The 19,093-nt window shown below is 38.4% G+C and overlaps 1 protein-coding gene across 1 annotated transcript in view; it reads left to right on the forward strand.

The window, feature by feature from the left end:
• Positions 1–17,358, forward strand: part of LOC134537977 (dual specificity protein phosphatase MPK-4) — a gene marked incomplete at its 5' end in the record, with an annotated part of 73,621 nt that extends 56,263 nt beyond the window's left edge. The window contains 2 exons of the mRNA XM_063378996.1: positions 16,113–16,339; positions 17,058–17,358. Of these exons, the coding sequence (XP_063235066.1) occupies positions 16,113–16,339; positions 17,058–17,161 (331 nt within the window). The remainder of the gene's footprint in view (positions 1–16,112; positions 16,340–17,057) is intronic.
• Positions 17,359–19,093: the final 1,735 nt, after the last annotated feature.

The following is a 19,093-nucleotide window of genomic DNA, read 5'->3' on the forward strand; positions in this document are numbered from 1 at the left end:
GTTCGCTAGGTAATCTGCTAAGGGCATACTGTCACGATGCACAGCAAAGCTGGCGTGATTATTTACCGTTTGTAGAGTGTGTACTAAACCACACCATACACACATCTACCGGCGTTACCCCCCATGAGGCCATATGCCTGGTTCGGTCGGAGGCGATACCAAACCAATATTTACCCATCTGCGACGAGAATCCGGATCAGGATAAACTTCCTAGCAGGGAAGAAATTGAGGATTTAATTAGAGCAAAGCTACACCTAGAAGCCAGGAATAGGCAGAAGCGGAAAACCAGGCGCAAGCTACACCGTTTTAAGGTCGGTGACCTTGTGCTGTTAAGAACTGCACCAACAAGCAACAAGTGGGCGAATGTAACAAAGAAGTTATTCCTACTCTACAGTGGACCCTACGAGATTCTCCAGGTACATCGGGAGAACTGTTACACCTTAAAGGAAGTGTCAACAGGTATCAATGTGGGAAACTACAACATTAATCATTTAAGGGCCTACCACGCACCAGCTGTGCAAGATATGTAAGATCAGAGTATACAAAATAGTTAGCTATATGTATACTGTACTGTTATTGTGCCTAGAATTATTAATAAGATTTATGTGTAACTGTGAATTTATACCGGAAGGTTATGGTGTTAGTCAGCTGAGTTTTTTTTTTAATTTTGTGAACTCAGTTGATTTCGGCTAGGTGAAGCGTAGTCTTCCTAGCATTTATGTGGTTCAGTACGAGAGTAAATGCTTTTGTCCTTAGTCAGAGACCTAGAGGATGTACTGTGAACCTGGTGTACTGTATGTACATGTTTATTGGCAGCACCTAATAGTTCGGTTCACACACACGAATTGAGTAATTTTAATGTACACTGTCAGTACAGGCTGTATATTGGTGCTAATGTATACCTAGGCAATGTTCTGTTGTAGACACGGACACCCTGACACACTGTGTTTAAACAAACAAGAAGGTACTGTAGAAATTGAAAATAATGGCTTACCTTGTTATGATCCAGGTTACAGTCTTTTTACCTACCTATTTCCTAGGCATTCCTCATTTCTAACACTTTTCAATCAGTAGTAAATAATGCTGACTAGGATTGTAATCCCACAGGATTACCCTATCTAAGTGGATATTTACTTCATCCACAAATTCCTAGATATCACACATGAAGAAAGAATTAGCTATATAGCTGTCTAGAGAGACCACCTTCAATTCTCTTTAGATTAATTTTGAAAAGAAAGAAAATATAGCTGACAAGAAAGAAAAATGCACATTAATCATTGAATTTCACTTGTTTACATCATACAGATAGCACTCAGGTTGAAATCACTGTAATTCACTGTCTATTTCTTGATGTGAAAAGATTCTTCAGTGATGAGTGTAGAATGTTATTATTTGTTAATTGACAAAATATTATTAAATATCTGTGAGGTAATTAATAACAATGCTAAAAAGCTAGTGATGTGAAAATGTGATTTAATGTTGTTTTATGGGAGACCAAATGAAACAATTATGATTACTAAATATAATCAGAAATAACTGTAAAATATTAGAATATGTGCATATCAATGTTAATGGCCAGGAATGTGCTATTCCTATATACCAGCAAGTCATTTATGAAGTTCTAGTAATCACTGTAAATATTTATTTAATATGTGCATATCAATGTTATTGTGTTTGAAGTTTAATTATGTGTTCCTGCACTGAAGTTTAGTTAATGTTTCTAAGAACAAGTTGATTGTAAATATAATATATATATCATAATGAAACAAATGTTTATGGTTATAGGCAGAATTCCAGGAAATGTTATTATTTCTGCCATAAAATTAATGTACTAACATAATAATGTTTAATAATGAAGTTTAACAAACAACTATTTCAATTGATGGTATGATACCAATTGTAATAAAACAAAGCTTTCTTTGGCTGGGTTAAAAATAATTATTTTCAGCCAAAATAACTAAATGGCATTTGTGTAAATAGTTATCGATTGTTGTAGACAAGTAAAAATTATCACATTTATGTACACAGCATTTCATCATGAACATGGAAAAAAATACCCAGTCTCAACAATAGTCCACATCTGATTTCCACTATATTATGTAGTTGTGTTATTATGTTAATGAATTATGCTTATTTTATTTAATATTTTTGGTTAATATGAGTTGTGTCAAATTATGTGTGTTTAATTTAAGATTTTAAATTTTTAATAAGTAGGCCTATTTTAAACCAAGGTTGCTTACCCATTATTTAAGGTTAGTTAGGGTAGCAAGTAAAGAAGAATTTTTACGTTCCGGTGTCTGCAGCGAATGGAGAATAAACTGTACGAGGTAGTTCACTTGGACGCTTAAAGTTAAAAAGCGCGGGTGCATTTAGAGGCTAATAAATAACAGTTTAATGAGTGTTTATAGTGTACACGAGTGTGCGGACGAACTACGGACCGAGATGAATTCTTCTTGATCCTCGTCTACTGCATGGGGTAGTAGCATCAGCAGTGACAGCGTCCACCACGTCTGTCAGGCTTTGGGCATGACGTCACACCGCAGGCCTGGGGTGGAGCGACCGAGAGGTATATCCAGGCATGGGTTGTCTGGAATGGCTGCCACAGTCCTCGCTAGCCTGGATCACGATGTCAATGTGGTGACATCAGTGGTTGTCATTGGCTTGGACGGCGTCCCGGTCAACAGCGTCCAGCGACGGCGTGTATCTGCACATTGAGCGGTATTGCTTAGTACCCGCCACACAACACTTGTTGATAGCAGCCTCGTAATTCCCTGCAGAATCAACTCCTACCTTGTAACCAGCGGCAGAACGAGTTTTCTTCTTTGTTCCCGAGACCTTCAGCGAGGTAATAGACACCTCGATCCACGACGCCGAGTGTTTGTTTACCAGACACTTGTTGATAGCAGCTGCCTGCTCCCAGGATGAAGAAATATGGTGTGAGCCGTTACGATTCTCAACTGTCACGAAACTCAGTGTTACCAACTTTTGGCAAATGTCAAGTTTCAGTGTTTGAATTTGAAATTATGGTACGACCTAAATTAAACCAAATTTAAGGTAATTTTGGTGTGAATTAAGGCCGAGAGCGGCATCTGTGATAATACTAATTATCTCAGAACATTGAAACTTTAGTTTAACTATTTTCCAGTGTTTATTTATATGTCTTTCAATTGTAATTATCTTTAGGGTTTATTTATTTCTCTATGTTTAATGTTGTGCAAAGATATGTGACTAAGAGAAGGTGATTTTGTCTATGGATCGGCGGATCTTTTAAAAAATGGAAAGGAGTGTGGATTGTTAACGATATAAGTTTGAGAGAATAAAATGAAGAAGGAAGTTTTAGTGGCTGGTATCAGCTATATTATCAGCTGATAGTTCTCTGAATAAGTGAACTGTTGTGCCCCTGAGCCAGGGCGAATGCTATGGTAATATTTAATTACCGGGGCTACTTTTATCCGCTGAAATATAAGGTACCAAAAGTCTAATGTATTCAGTACTGAAGTTTTGTGTTCGGTGAGCCCCTCCTATTAACTGTTTCGGCATAGTATTTTATTTCTCTGGTTTTCATTATGGCACAACATAATTATTTTGAATTACGCCTAGTGGTCCCGATTTAAAGACTCTTGTGCACTCCGAAGTAACTGAGCTAGTTAATTTTTTTTATTCACTTTAAATACTATTATTTATCACAAATGAACTTTTGATTTTGGTTGTGCCCAACATAACTTTATAGATAAATTATATTTTATTTGATTTCTAATGAGTCATGGATAAGCAACCTAGTTTCTCAGTGTCGAAATAGGTAACCTTGGGCATAAGCCGCAATGGAAAATTACTTATAACATAGTAAACATTTATGATTAATATAGTAATGTTAAAGTGTGGCGCCCATATAAACTTAATATAGTAACTATAATTCCTATCATATAAGTAAATACAATTATAGAGTGACAACTCAAGGGGTTTCATTTTGCTTCGAAACACATAAGAGGTTACCCTATAATATTAGTATAAATTACAATGTGCCCAAACTTATTTGCGTATAGAGTCGCCGTACTACTCAGACAACTGCGCGAGCTTCCCCTGTCAGTTTGACTTGCCATCCTGTATACGTCAACAGGGGGACTGACCTGCCGCTCGCAAGGTCGTCTCCCACGATGGACAAGGAAGAGGGGTGTGCGGGAGGAACAGGTCCGTGTCGTCGCCCTCAGATAACGGGCGTGTCGCTGGCTCAAGCGGGGTGATAAGGGGGGGGGGGGGGGACGCCAGCTGAGCCGAGAGATAAGACACGTCTCGCTGCCGGCCTGCTAGCGGACCGCACGCCGCGACTTCTTGCGCCGCGCGCAGACTAAGTCCGCACGGGCCTTTAAAACTTAATCATAACTTTAAAATAGAAAAGCAATATAACTACCGGGTGTACCAGCGATCAGTTCACAATGTTATTATTACAAATTTGCTATCACAAAATTTAATTAATTTTTTTTTTCTATATTTATTTTTTTATTTTATTTTAGGTATGCCTACTCGATTTTAGGTATGCCTATAGACCAAACCACGCTCTGCTACCAATTGAAACGCCCCTCGTGCCTCAAAATTAAATGTAAAACCCCTTATTTGCACTTTTCAAGGAACCCCAAGGAAAAAGTGTAAATTGCGGGAAAGTGTAAATTGTGGGAAAGCACTTTTATTGGCAGTTAATGCTAAATTTTAGCTTAAAAAAATGTATCAGCATTTACTGGTGCTACAAGACAAACAATAGTTGTTTACAACACATTAAAGTACTAACAGGAATATTCAGTTCCTTGGCCAAAACCACTCGGGTACCCACATGCTTGTCTAACTTCTTAATAATTTTAATTTTATCTTCAATAGATAAAGTATTTCGTGGAACTTTATACCTATCCATCTTCAATCAAAATCTTGCCATAAATAATATTGTGAACGATAAAAAAACACGTGCTAACCAAAACGGACGTTGACTAATGTAAACAATGAAAGCCGTCATAGATATGTACTGTACATAATGCAGCACTACTAAATATACGTACTGTGTATGAGCGCTTTCCGGTAGTATCGATAGCTCAGCGCTTCGGACTATGCTCTGCTACGAGAGTGCTCTATGACACCATAAATAAAACCGTTTGTGGTTCTGCTACGAAAGTTCTCTATGGCAGCAAAGATTAAAACGTTAGTAGAGGAGAGGCACCATAAAACTTGTCGATACATCAAAACGAAAGGTTACAGACAATAGGCGAACTACTTCAAACTTTTCACATCTATGACTAACGTGATGAGTATTTACATTTTTACCGTGTTTTGAAACGTACATTCCGGGTTTTATGGTTACGTAGCGGTGTAATTTCAGGGAAAATGCAACACGAAAGTTAATGTACAATAAAACGGACCTACATAAAATGACGTTATTTGCGGGAAAACGTAAATAACGAGAACGTAAATACGAGGTATTACTATTTTAAATTAATTAAAGAGAGCCTTGGAAACTTGCTGGGTAAGAATAATAAGAAAAATAAAGTTATTGACCAGAGGTGGCACGAGGTGGAGAACAAGACAATTTGGAACTCCCTGACACAAGCAACTGGGGAGCTGGTGGATCGTTTAAGGGAAGAAGGTATTTCATAAATAAATTAACACTACACAAGTAGCTTGGTCTATAGGTTCCCTGTTTTATTTAAAAAAGGTAAATAATGAATTCCGTTTTCATTTGATTTGGCATTTAACAGTTTCCCAATTAATATATTAATTATATATATTAAGTTTTTCGATAACGGGCCGGCCCTTAGATTAGTATAACACATATACTCAACTTTAACAACAAACAATAACATAAACAAAAATTTATTAGTATCACACCAAAATTTGATTTGTCCAATTATTACATCGATGATTAGTTTTATTGACTCTACATATTCTTGAGGAAAGCACTGTTCGCTGGTAGGCTATTCATTCGATTAATGTAGTTCGTAGCTAGAAGGTGGGGGGGGGGATGTTGATTTCACATTACCACCCGGGACTTCAAAAAATAACGTCGGGTCGCGGAAACCTCTCTTCTAACGTGACCCGCAGTGGAGGTGCAGGACCACGAGCTGGGAGCAATTTGTCTCTCCAGCACTTCGACCCTGTCTGAAACCCAAATCAAATTCAAAACGAATTAGACTTGCTTCCAGACAGTCCTACACCGTCGGCGCAAAAGGCCAACAAACGGGAATGGGGGGGAAAAGGCCGGATTACTCACCAACCAGGGTGTAGAGTTCGGAGCTCACTAGGTGTCCCGCGCCAACATCAGGATGCCGCGGACCGAGAAGTCAGGATGCGCGGACGAAACCGGAATTTTTAGAATTAAATAAGAATAAATATAAAATTTAACAACGCATGACTTTTCTAAAAACTACCTCTGCCTGGCTACTGTACAAACGGGATCACATCCCTTAAGCAAGCTGACTACATTCTCGTGCACACGAAAATCACCGTTCCCGCAAAAAGCCTCTTAGCGAAGAGGACGTAGAGGAGACGTGGTCAGTAGCCGAGGTCAGAGGGCTGAGTCCTAGCAATCGGACAAAGCACCTAATTAAATTCGGCGGTAAGGCCCCGGGTTAAAGGAGGGGGTAGGTTCGGTTCTAAGCCGAAAATTTCCGAAGGAGTCCGAGGCGGGCGTGACAACAACACGACATGCGCGCTCTCTACCGGACCGAAACGAAAGCAACGAACAATCGACTTCTCCGGGCCGCGAGAGGAAAGCATAGTGCCTTATGGCACCGCGACGCTGCTTTCTAGCGGCGTAAGGGGGAACTACTTGAGGTGGTGAGCAGACTTGCCACCAGGTGTCATGAGGGTAAGCTCTGCACGCTGGCGACCAGGCCCGCGGTTACTTTTTCCTCCGCTAGATGTCGTGGATGTGTCTGTCGGACCCGGGAGAAGGTTTTTGCATCAGGTCATCGTCCCGTCCGGTCACTGCTCTTAGCTTAATTTCTCAGAACTAAAGTGAGGAGGAGAGAGAGGAAGGGGGGGGCAGAAATAGCCACTAAGGTGGGAACGCAGCTCCACTGGAGACTGCTTCGTGACGAGACATGCTTTTCTCAGCAGGCCTCTACAAGGTAGCAGCTTGCAGCCCAGGAGCTGCTCAAAGCAGTTTTGGTCATGCAGGGAATTAAAATTACAAACTCGGGACGTGACTGCAGGCGAGAGAAATTTCAACCGGGCTGACCATGTCCACATTAGACAGCAAAATATCAGATTGGCCCCCTGGGAAGGGGCTTCGGTCCACTGGCACAAAGTTTAAATCCGTGGCGTACACCGGCCTAACAAAAAGTAAATCACCCCCATTAACAACCAGATAAATTAAAAAAATAGAAACCCCAAAAAATTTTAAAATTATAAAAAAAATTAAAAAAAATAGACGAAATGCCTCATTTCCGGCACACAGGCCTCAGTTTTGGGGCACCAAAAATTTTTTTTTTAAGAACTTATTAAGGAATAATAATAATATGTGTACTAGGATGCAGATACCACATTGACCAATATTGATGTACCTATATGGGAAGCGTCTGAGAAAATTATCAGGTACTTGACACACCATTATTTTTAATTTAAATTTCTTCAGGATTAATGAGATAATGCATCAATATTATTTTATATTTTAAATAATTCTTTGTGTATAATGTATTCTCCTAGAGCATAGAGAGAAGTGTGGGTATCTGCAGTATTGGCAGGATGGTATCAGTATCAGGGCCATCATCAAAATCTTCTGAAGGCCCATCCCAAAAACACTGTAGAGAAATAAATTTAAATATTTATATACATCACCGAAAGTTCCTGCATACTGTCATAGATGAGAGATGCTCACATCACCAAGATCATGTTATGTATTAGAGTCTCACGAGTACTCGAGATTACGAGTCAGTTCGAGTTTTAAGTACTGGACTCAAGCCTAATTTTAAAACTCTAAAAATACAAGTACAGTAGAATCTCGTTATAGCGAGCACGGTAATAGCGAGAACACGGCTATAACGAGGTATTTTTGAGGAATTTACGGCGTGATCGCTTGAAGCGCGCTTTTGTTATTTGTCTGCTTTATCTCCGCCCCTCTCGCTCGCCACTAGACATCTTGCCGTTGATGCCTGTCACATTCTTCAGCCTCGCAGTCGCCACCTAAGTGCGTGGCTTTAAAAATAGAATCCCGTCCTTTCTTTCTTTTATCAAACTTCCGTTAGTTATCTGTGCCTGCGACTTCATAGTCACAGCATCACTGGCTGGCTTCAGGCCAAGGTATGCTCGAGTCGAATAAACCAAGCCTTTGAATATAGGTACATATACTTGTACACATTTCTTGTTATTTAGAAAATAGACAAAATCTATTTTTTCCCGCCATTAAACATAACAATGTGCACTTTTTTTAAAATATAAATGCTTTTAATTAATTTGTTGCGACATTTTCATTAACGATTAATAACATTGTTTATAACTATGTTAGGCCAAAAAAGTCAGAGTCGTCTTTATACTTGTTGCTAATTGATCGCGTTAATAATACACAAAAATTTATAAATTTATTTGGAATTATTTCAGTTTTAACACTTTTACAAACACGTCACGTTATTTATTTTACTATCTGACAAATAGTAGGCACTAGAGCTGTAGCAAACTGTATGTATTCGGTACTGAGTAACGGGTGCACCATCTAGTAAAGAGTAACGAAACGTTACACACGGCTGCATCTCATTACTCACATTTTTCGTATGTTTTACGCATGCGCGCGCATATTAGATGAATTTACGTTACAAAGAACGAGGTTTGTTTATTAAGTAAAGTATAATTTGGAAATTCGCAGTCCAAGTTTTTTTTACTGTTTATTAAAGGTATTGTGTGTGTAGACAAAGTTTGAGATTGGAACAGAAACAACGTAAGAAAGAATTTTTTACAAATTAGAAATATGTATGTTTTTGTTTTTATAATCGTGTATTTTCACGTTTTTTTTTTTTGGGTTGTTATCTTAAAAGAGATAATATTAAAAAGCTGCTCTAATGAGATTTAATTGTTTCTTGGTTAACAAAAACTATTAATTATCAAATATTGTTAATTGTTTATATTCTATTTATTATTATTTACGCGACGTCATACTGTATTCGTACGCAATACGACTGGATTCGTTGCTGCAACATAACATAGCATGTTATGCGGTATCAGAAGTAACGAGTAACGTAACGATAGTAACGAGTTCTAATTGTTATAGTAACGAATACATACGGGTACACATTTTTTCGTTACTTTTACACCTCTAGTAGGCACTACCGTATTTATTTCCGAATCGCTAGGACAGTTTTCTTGTAACTTTTGTTTCGGTCAGTTGTTGGGGTATCTGTCCGGGAAAGGGGTGGTGATGGTTTGAGTTTAATCCTTTAATCCCAAATTTATTTTCTAAAAAAGTTGACAGGTTTCTTTAAATGAAAAAAGTATAGTTTTCCAGCGACTATTATTTGAGGCGTACGTGCGTTGCCGCACTCCTGCTTTTTTGTAAGGAATTAAATCGTCGTGCTACACTAGCACCACCTGTTAGCAACATCCCGAACCAACATGGCCGCCAGCAGACAGCCCGCGTCGACAATAGATAGCAGGACAATGCTGCGTCGGCCGCGGGCTGAGATGCTATACTACGTGGCGTGGTAGGGTATTCTGGTTATTTTGACACAATCGGTGATCGCATCCGTACTTATGGGGTATCGTTTTAAAGAGAATTCTCACATCTGCTCACAGAAATTAAGATTTCGTTAATATAACCTGTTATTTTCCAATTATACAGGTTTAAACACAATTTGTATGCTATTTTCGGTTAATTTTTATTTTTTGGGGGCCAAAATTTGTCCAATTCGGTTATAGCGAGGACACGGTTATAGCGAGGATCAAACCCGGAACCGTGACTCTAGTGTAGTTCACTTTCAGACTAGGGACATAGTAAAATATTTATGAAACATCTTTAATACAAATCTGTATTAGTAATTGTGAAGCTCATACAACGCAGTTCCGTAGGAAATAGGATTAGTTCATGCAGAACTGTTCTAAAAGGTACTCCTTACAATCTAAGTACTTCAGCATGCAATGCTTATACTCTCCCGCTATTACATTATTAGATATTAACAATGTAGATAGTGAAGTATTGAATTTGCTAGCGATGGTGGTTGATTTTACATAATCTTGTACTGTATTTACGATTTTCATTTTTGTGTGGACGTACCGTGTTTTATCGCATAATCATCGCACATTTTATTCTAAAATCAAATTTAAAAAGTAGGGAGTGTGACGTTTATGCGAGAGAGAAAAAAATTTGTTAAATAAAGTTATTCATAAATACAAAACCCATTCATGGATAGTACGTTTATTTAAAAAGTTAAGTATAAAAGAGCACACCAAACAATTTAAATTAATGTCATGCAAAAAAAACCTTTCTTCAACTTTTTAAATAGAAAAACAAAATCTGTGATCCGAATGCGAGCCTGAGCGAACGTGTTACTATCGTCATAGTCCACACCATGAAAGAGTGCGGGCCATCAAATTTAGTTAAGTCGGCACTCGACAGAGCGCGCACGTTGCATGCAATCAGCGAGATATCGATATTTGACTACATGTGTGCACTCTATACAGGAAGCAACATAACCAAACATTAATGATGCCAACTAGCGCTGGCTACATTTTTATAAGCGGTACACCGCAGTGACGCAGACGAACAGAAAAAGATGGTAACGTTTAAAAGGTCTGTAAAAGAAAATTTACACATCAGACAACTTCGTATTTCCGTTAATTAAATAAGAAAGTGGTAATGTCCAAATAAATGTTAGATTTCTACTTTAAAATACATGGTTTTATACGGAAAAAAATACCTACTCAAAGCGATTGATATTTAATTGTGGGACCAAAAACATCATGCGACGTTTACGGGAGAGGTTATTTTTTATCCAAATTTAACGCCCTAAAATATCAGTGCAACGATTATGCGCGTAGTACGATAATGTTAACCGTTATATTAATGGTTATAAAAAAAAAAGAAAAATTTAAACAAACTAAAGGCAAAAGTAAATTAGAAAACTTAAATAAAATTCACAGTTCGGACCACTGTGAAACAGGGATGCCACAAAATAAAGAAAACTCCAAAACATTTTTGGCAATATGCCGAAATTATGAAAAACTGCTACTATGAACATATTTCACTAAATATTAGTCATCATGTTTTAAATGACCCTGTATTATTATCCAATGTTTTTGCTCAATATGTTTGGGATTTCAAATGATAATTCCAATGTATCTCTCACCAACAAATACGTTGACACATTATTTGTACGTACTATTTCTGAAAGCCTTGTTTGTACTCTGGAGTTTAAAGGCCCTCAAATCTTCTAGCTGATGAGCTGACATACCAAATTTCATTGTACCTTTTTTGAAACATTTATTTCATTTTATTTTAAAAATCTCAATTTTTTCCTAATAACGTTTCTTAGTGTTGTGTGATTTTTCGCAAATTCATGAGTCGTGATATTTCCTGGTCTCTAGTTATAAGTGATGTAAAGCTGCATACGTAGTAGCTAATACCTACCGTGAATGAGTATTAGACAACTTAAATCATGTTAGTTTATTTTTCTGATAATTTTTTAAAAGAATATTGAGCCTGTGTTATTTTTCTATACATCTACTTGTAGTTAAAATGATCATCCCTATCTGCTAGTGAAAAGAGGGATAAAAATTGTTTGGTATCTCGGTTTAAATAACTGTTTTTTTCATTCAGACACTTCCTGCTGGCATTATCTTTCCATCTGGGCGGGCTAGCGGCTAGCGCAAGGCGGTGAAGGAAATGAAGGGGACACTGCCTTTGTCGGTGTCGCCTGCGATCTTCAAATATTTACCACGTGTGCATGCTGGTCGCTGGCGATATACTGCCGCGTTTTACCAGAGTCTATTGTATTTTCACTATTGTGCATTCCGGTACCAGTACCAACATTATATTTACAGTTCTCGGTGCTGGTTAATTAGCTGAGAACCGGCAGAACCAAGATTAATTTCAAACTCTTTGAATTGAATTTTTGTTAGTTAAAACATAATTCATCAGTCCTGTAAACATTCAGTTAGTAATATAAACCCCCTTACTTTAATTATCCTATTTTCTTTGTTGTGATATTTTATTGATGCTTTTGTTTAACCCTTGTCTTTGTTACTAGAATTTTTAGTTGTTCCCAGTTTGCTTATGGTATTATTGTGTTGTTATGTATTTATTATATATGTGTTTCATTATAAATATTATCCTTTAAAGCACTTGCGGCAGTTAGGACCGTGCACTCGGGGCGGGGGAGCCGGGGGAAGGTGTGGGCGGCCGCCTTTACATCCCAACCGAGCCTGACCTAGGGACTGCAGTTGCCGGTCTTGTCCGCCGTAAGGGAAATTTCTATTTGCTTTGTTGTTTTGTTGCATCATTTTCTTTTCTGCTATTTTAATTATACTATACTGTCCTTATATTTTGTACATGATTTTATCCATTTGTATCTGTTTTGTTTTGGTTACTGCAAATATGTGGTACGCTCACCTTACGTATGTCGGCCAGTTGCGGATGTGCCTACCTGTTGCGGAATTTCCCTCGGGTAGTGCTTGCCTGCTCGTGGTACTGATGGGGTGAGTGTCCACGTATTTTTAGTGACCTTATGTCCTTGTCTGTATGTGTCCTGCCCATCGCTAAAGCTCGACTGTTGGTGGGTGTGTGACAAATATATAAATTAAATAAATAAATAAAAATTAATAAATATAAAATCTTGAATTTTTTATTTTTTCCTCCTACAGCACCAATTGATAGTAGTAATTAAATTAGACAAGCATGATATGTTGCTCTTTGTGCTTGTAATGGCTTTTGGGTCAATATTATATTTAGTAAAAAAAAAATTGTAATAATTTACCTTGGAAGTGGCTGGGATTTAAAAAGAAACAGATTAACAAAACTTTGTACCTTAGAGGCGACACTAAAGGTCCAACAAAGAAAGGATAATGCCTCCTTGTAAACACTGTGGAGACTGTGGATTGGTAACTTTATATTAATAAATAAAAAAAATGCAGTTTCGTCTATAGGTGTGCTTCATTTTATTTTACTTCATATGGCCGAATTGTTACAAAAGGAAATAGACATAATTTTGATGATAATAATAAGTATACTTTAAAATAACTTTAATAAGTTAAATTTATAATAGGGTAACTTTATAATAATAACAAACACAATGACTTAAGTTTATGACAGGGTTTTATTTATAATAGGGCCTGCCCGAAAATGATTACACAAATGCATTAAGACATAATTAAAATAAAACATAATACAATATGTTAACATATAGAATTTGCACACTGGGGTTCTTCTTTGTACATAAGTAATTATAAAAAGGTGGCAGTATTTAAATTTCACATTTTTGCTCGACTTGCTGACATCTTAATTCTTGCGGTAATGTCCTGCTGTTGGTGTCACGGAATAAAAAGGGTTCTGAGTCGTTTAGAGAATTTGGAATTGAAAATTTCATAGCCGGTGGGTCTGGAGTGGTTATTTCTTAGGGTGCCAGGAAGACCATTTGGCCGCAATCTCGGCTCCGGTTCTTGGACCCTGTTTGCGAACAAGCCAAATCCAAAGGTGTTAGACCTAGTCCGCAGAGTCATAAATATGCACAAATGTCCGCAAAAAAAAGGGTAATTATCGGGGATGAGAATGGGTATCGACAACTCACCAAAACAGGGTGTTGCTCCTTCAGGAGGTGTCTTGCCCAGGTGCCCAATAAACTAGGCGCAAAACTAGATTAGTGGACGCGGAAGCACTCATAATTAAAAAAAAAACATTAACAAACTATTAACTATAACACTGACTGACTGTTTACAAAAAGGTAACTAAATACGTGATTTGAGAAAACATCCCTTGACGAAACAACTACATCTTAGTTGAAGTAGTGAAGTCGAATCTAGCTGAGGGCTGGCCGAGAACGATGCAGTCAGTTGGAATTTGCGCCAAGAAGTCCCTGGTATGGCACCTGTGTCGTTCAATTAAATTCGGCACTTCGCTTTGAAAGAAAGGGGGGATACTTCGGCTTCAGGGCCGAAAAGTTCCGAAGATGTTCGAGGGAGGGGTCGAGAAAGCCAGGCTTCAAGAGCTCGACGCTGCTGTTGGCACTTGATCGCAGCACTATCTACTGGGGAGTGGCCAAAACAGAGATGAAGTCAACTCGCACATATCGCACAAGACTACTTCAAAAGCAAAGGGCCTATGGAGGAGACTGGTGGAGCGCTCTGGTGGCTCGGAAGAGAAAGACAGGAGAACGTTTGTTGCGTTGGTCGCTAGAGGGCAGGTGTGTTAAGCAAAAATTCGAACACCCAGGGAATTAGTTTACAACTCCACCACTAGAGGTCAGAGGCGGTACATTCAAACACCAGTGGCCAGTCCTTGAGACAGGCCGTCGCTAGCCGGGGTCAATGCTCTGGGCGCTGATTCGTGGAAAAAGGGAGGGGGCAGGGTGCTGACTCATGAGAAATGTCTTACCTGAAGCGCCTATACGTGCTCGACAGCCCTGGAACATTAGAATGGGGCATGACTACAAGTGCTCAGAGAAACGAGCTCCCCTGGGAAGCTGCAGGGACAAGCAGTCCTGGTCACGACAGCAGAGGGGAGTTTCAGTAGCCGGGCGTGCACTGAGGCGGGGAGAAAGTGAGGCTAGCCTTCCAAAGGGTCGGCAAATGCTCTCAGATACTGTGCTGGGAACGACTCGAGGAACTAGCCGAACAAAAATTAAGTGGGAGGTTACAGTGAGCAAAACAAGTTTAAATTCAAGCTATGAAATTACTGTTTGAATTACTGTTGAAAATTCAAACTTAAAAATTGTGCCGAAAATCACTATTTGCGGCACATGGTGTGCATAGCAACATCAAAATTATACATATATCTGTCTGGTTTTATGTGGGTGTTTTTAGTGTGTAATGAAACACTTAAAAAAAAAAACTTTTTTTAAGTGGAAAAACAGAAAACTGAAAATATGTATGTGAAAAATAATACAGAATTAATCGTTTTCCTCTATTGTTAATACTTTGCATTTTAGATATTTTATATTTCAGACCAAGAAATGATTGTTCATGGTATGAAAAAACATCATAAAGTTTATTTTATGTACATTTTGTTCTGTCACTGTTGACGTTTGAGTTGATTGCATGTCTATAAATGTACACATTGTGTATGATCAGCCCTGTTTTTGCCAAATGATAGGTGGTGTGGTGTGCTGCTTTATTTAGTACTTACCATGTGTCTGCATGATTTGACTGTAAATTATTTTAGCTTGTTGGCTGAATTTTACGAAGTTTTTATAGATAATGTACAGTTGAAGGTCTATTATTATCAATAAATTTTGGGAATGAGTTATGTTACTTAAAACTGTTATTTCAGCGTAAAATAATTCTTTTTCAGTTTTAATGCTTAGGTTATAACTTCAAAATTAAGAAACAAGATAAAAATAAAAATTTGGTACTGAAAAGTAGAACTACCATTAATTTTCTTACACAAATTTTGCATTGATTCTATGTTTTCACACCAAAATTTTGCCATGGTTCTTGGCTTATTTTAACATTGATTTTTATCAGTTTTATTTACCTTTTTTGGGGTCCCTGATAGGTAATACAGTAATGCCTAGTATTAGGGATTTTCAGTACTTATTACTGATTTTATAAACCCAGTTATGGAACTATGGGTTGTTGCATACATATTTATTATGAAAACAGAGAAACTTAATGAAACATCTGAAAAAATCAGCATTTCATACAATAAATATCCCTCCAGTTTTAAATAATATTTTTTGTAAAGTACTTCATATTATTTCCTAAGCTTATATTAGCTTTTTTTTTTTTTTTTTTTTTAAATGTTGAGGGGTTTGCAAAATTAAATTATTTGATGGAGTGATTTTGTTCACTACTGTATGGGAGTGTGTGTTCATTATTTTGCAGTCTTGTATTTGGTGTGAACGAGATAACGATGGTGTGCCTGGAAGTTGGTAGCTGATGATGTGTGGTGGAAGGACCGGAGTGAGCAGACAGACGGGTGTGTTGTCGCGGCTCAGGCGCATCCTGGCGTCGGCCTCCAACCTGCTGCCGCACCGCCCCAAGGAGCGGCCGCTCTGGGCGGACGAGAGCTGGTCCGTGCCGGGCCCCACGGACCAGGCCGTGTGCGCGCAGACACACTTCGTGGAGCCCATCGCGTGGATGCAGCCCGTGTACCAGTCGCTGCAGGGCAAGCTGCAGTGCCCCACGTGCCGGTCCAAGCTGGGCTCCTTCAGCTGGGTCATGGGTGAGTCTCTCTCTCATTCCCATCTGTCTCTTTCTCTCTCTTTCTCTACTTTACTCTTTTTCTCTCTTTCTATCTTTCACTCTCTCCTCTCTTTCTCTCTCTTTCTCTCTCTCTTCTCTCTCTATTTTTCTCTTTTCTCTCTCTTTTTCTCTCTATTTTCTCTCTCTTTCTCTCTCTCTCTCCATTCCTTGTGCCCCTCTTCATTTTTCAGTTTTGACCGGGTACAAATATAAAAAATGATAAAGCTCGATATGAAATCTATAAAAATAGTAATACACACTTCAATCTCATTATAATGTACTTGATACTTCATAATGAAAAAAAATACTTTATACTGAAATTTGTACAGCACGAGTCAATTCTCCATACAAATGGTAGAAGCAGTGACTAATTTATTTTTCGTGTTCACGAAGGCGAACCAGTTGAAAAGAAGATGCCACTAACAAAGGAAGAACAAATTGATTTTTTTTTTCTGGGAGTGGTACCATTTGTATGAATAAAATAAATGTTAATCACCACTTTCACCATTTATATTGAGATGTAGACTCATAGTGTATTTATAAATGTAAAACATCTTATAGGAATCTGAAAATAATTTAAATTAAAGTAATTGATAAATTTAAAGATAGACTTTCTAATGAGGTTTCATTGTGGTAAGACTTGCAGAGTAAATGTGTAACCTGCAGTTCTGTAGTGAGATGCATTGCCCCGTGTGCAGGTTGCCAGTGTCCGTGTGGCTCCAGGATCTCACCTGCCTTCTACCTCGTGCCCTCCAAGGTGGAGTGGAGCAACTTCGTGCAGAACGTTCAAGTAACTGTATGATGAACAGCCTGGCTGGAATAGTCGACCGTCTCTTCGTCTTTTGATCCCTCTCTGCTGCTTATTACTTGCTAGTCATTGTGGGACAGAATGCTGAAAGAATGCAGTCTCTTCCCACTTACCTGAGTACTTTTGAACATGGTATTAGCCTGTTACGGCATGTAATGAAACAAGAACTGTTTGCCAATGTTGCCATGAAATTGTTTTGATTGTTCAGGGTGTCTACTGGTCACGGAAGTCACGGAAGTCATGGAAAAGTCATGGAATTTGGGGTAGGGTCACGGAAGTCACCGAAAAGTCACGAAGTTTGGAAAGAGGGCACCGATTTTTTTTTGTGGAGAACATAAATGTGATGTAACTCGCAAAAACCTCTGGAACACCTGTTTACTTGCCCTCCCTTTGATAGAGATAACGGCTGAAATATCCATCTTTCTCGCTATCTATCTCACTGCGCCGTCCGTAGTGTTTTTTCTTTGTCAAGTGCAAGCGAGGAGAAAAGAATACCGATCGATTACATGATGTAACAAACGTACGAGAACTATTGTGTACGTACTAGTACAATGGGACCATATATCTTACCAACAAGAGCAAACCCAAACATTAAGTGTAGAATAATAATCGTGTTTGTACCACGTGCGAGTATCGTGGGACGCCCAGGGCTGACAAGCACACTTCGAAAGCTGTTGCGTTGTTAATTATTTATTTAAGGAACAGATATATCGTTTCCGCCCTTTTTTTTATTCAGTGAGGATGTAAGGTTTTGTATGTAGGAATATGTTTTTTTTTTTAAATAATGACGCTGTAACTGCTAGACTGGTTCTCACTTTCACCTACGCTTCGATCAATGTTGGCAATATGTTATATGCTTTGCTCTCACATGAAACAACTGCGTTTGTTTGGATTATTCGCGGACGGTATTTTTTGGTGTCCTTGCAGTTATAGTTTATTATGTTTCAGCCAAACATAATTTATAATTAATAATATGCCGGCGTACAACAGTTTGGGGAGGTTAAGTTTATTTTTTTTTGATTTCGTGGCCGCTACGTTTTATGACGCATTATTTACAATTAGTAAACGGCCGGCGTTTTTTGTAATGATATTTCTTTGTGAAAGAAGTAGAAATGGGCCCCATTCTCACTAATTAACAATCGGTAATTTATTTTTTATTAAAATTACAGTGAGTTGGTTAAGTGTGTATATTTTCATGTAGGCCAATCTGTTTTAACCGCCCACAAGGCTCAATAGTTGTAGACTGCCCCACGGTTCACTATGTTGACAGTTTTTTTTAATGAATGAAGTGTTTGTGTAACAGTTTTTTTACAAGATGCCGGGTAAGTGCCACTTCCAAGAGATGTGGTTGGAAGAAGAAGGATGGAGAACTTGGCTGAGAAAAGGCAAAGATAAATTTTTTGGTTTTTGTTCTCTTTGTAAAAAACAAATTGATGTGTCCCACTCTGGTGTGAATGCAATAAAAAGCCACGAGAAAGGCAAGAAGCATAGTGAATTTTCCAGTTGCCTGAAATCTGGAAAACAAAAAACTCTGTCTTCCTTCAGAGCTATACCCATGGATACTGACGGGCCTTCCATGAGTGTTCCTCAGGCTAATACACCCAGTCCATCTTTGCCAGAACCTAAGCCTAGCACGTCTGCTTCTAGCCAAGAACATACTGCTGAACCATCAAGGCTGTCAACTTTCCTAGTTAATGACAGTGTGACAAAAGCAGAGATTGTGTGGGCAACTCACTGTGTTTTCACACATGCTTCATCCCGCTCGGGAGAATTAGCAGTGAAGCTGTTTCCCATTATGTTCCCAGATAGCTCTCTAGCCTCTAAAATGAAAATGCATAAGGATAAAATTGCATACAGCATAACATATAGACTTGGACCCCATTTTGCGAAATGTGTGTCACATAGTGTTCAGAAAAGCCCATTTTA

The sequence above is a fragment of the Bacillus rossius genome, chromosome 12 (assembly GCF_032445375.1).
Source record: "Bacillus rossius redtenbacheri isolate Brsri chromosome 12, Brsri_v3, whole genome shotgun sequence".
NCBI classification, from domain to species: Eukaryota; Metazoa; Arthropoda; class Insecta; order Phasmatodea; family Bacillidae; genus Bacillus; species Bacillus rossius.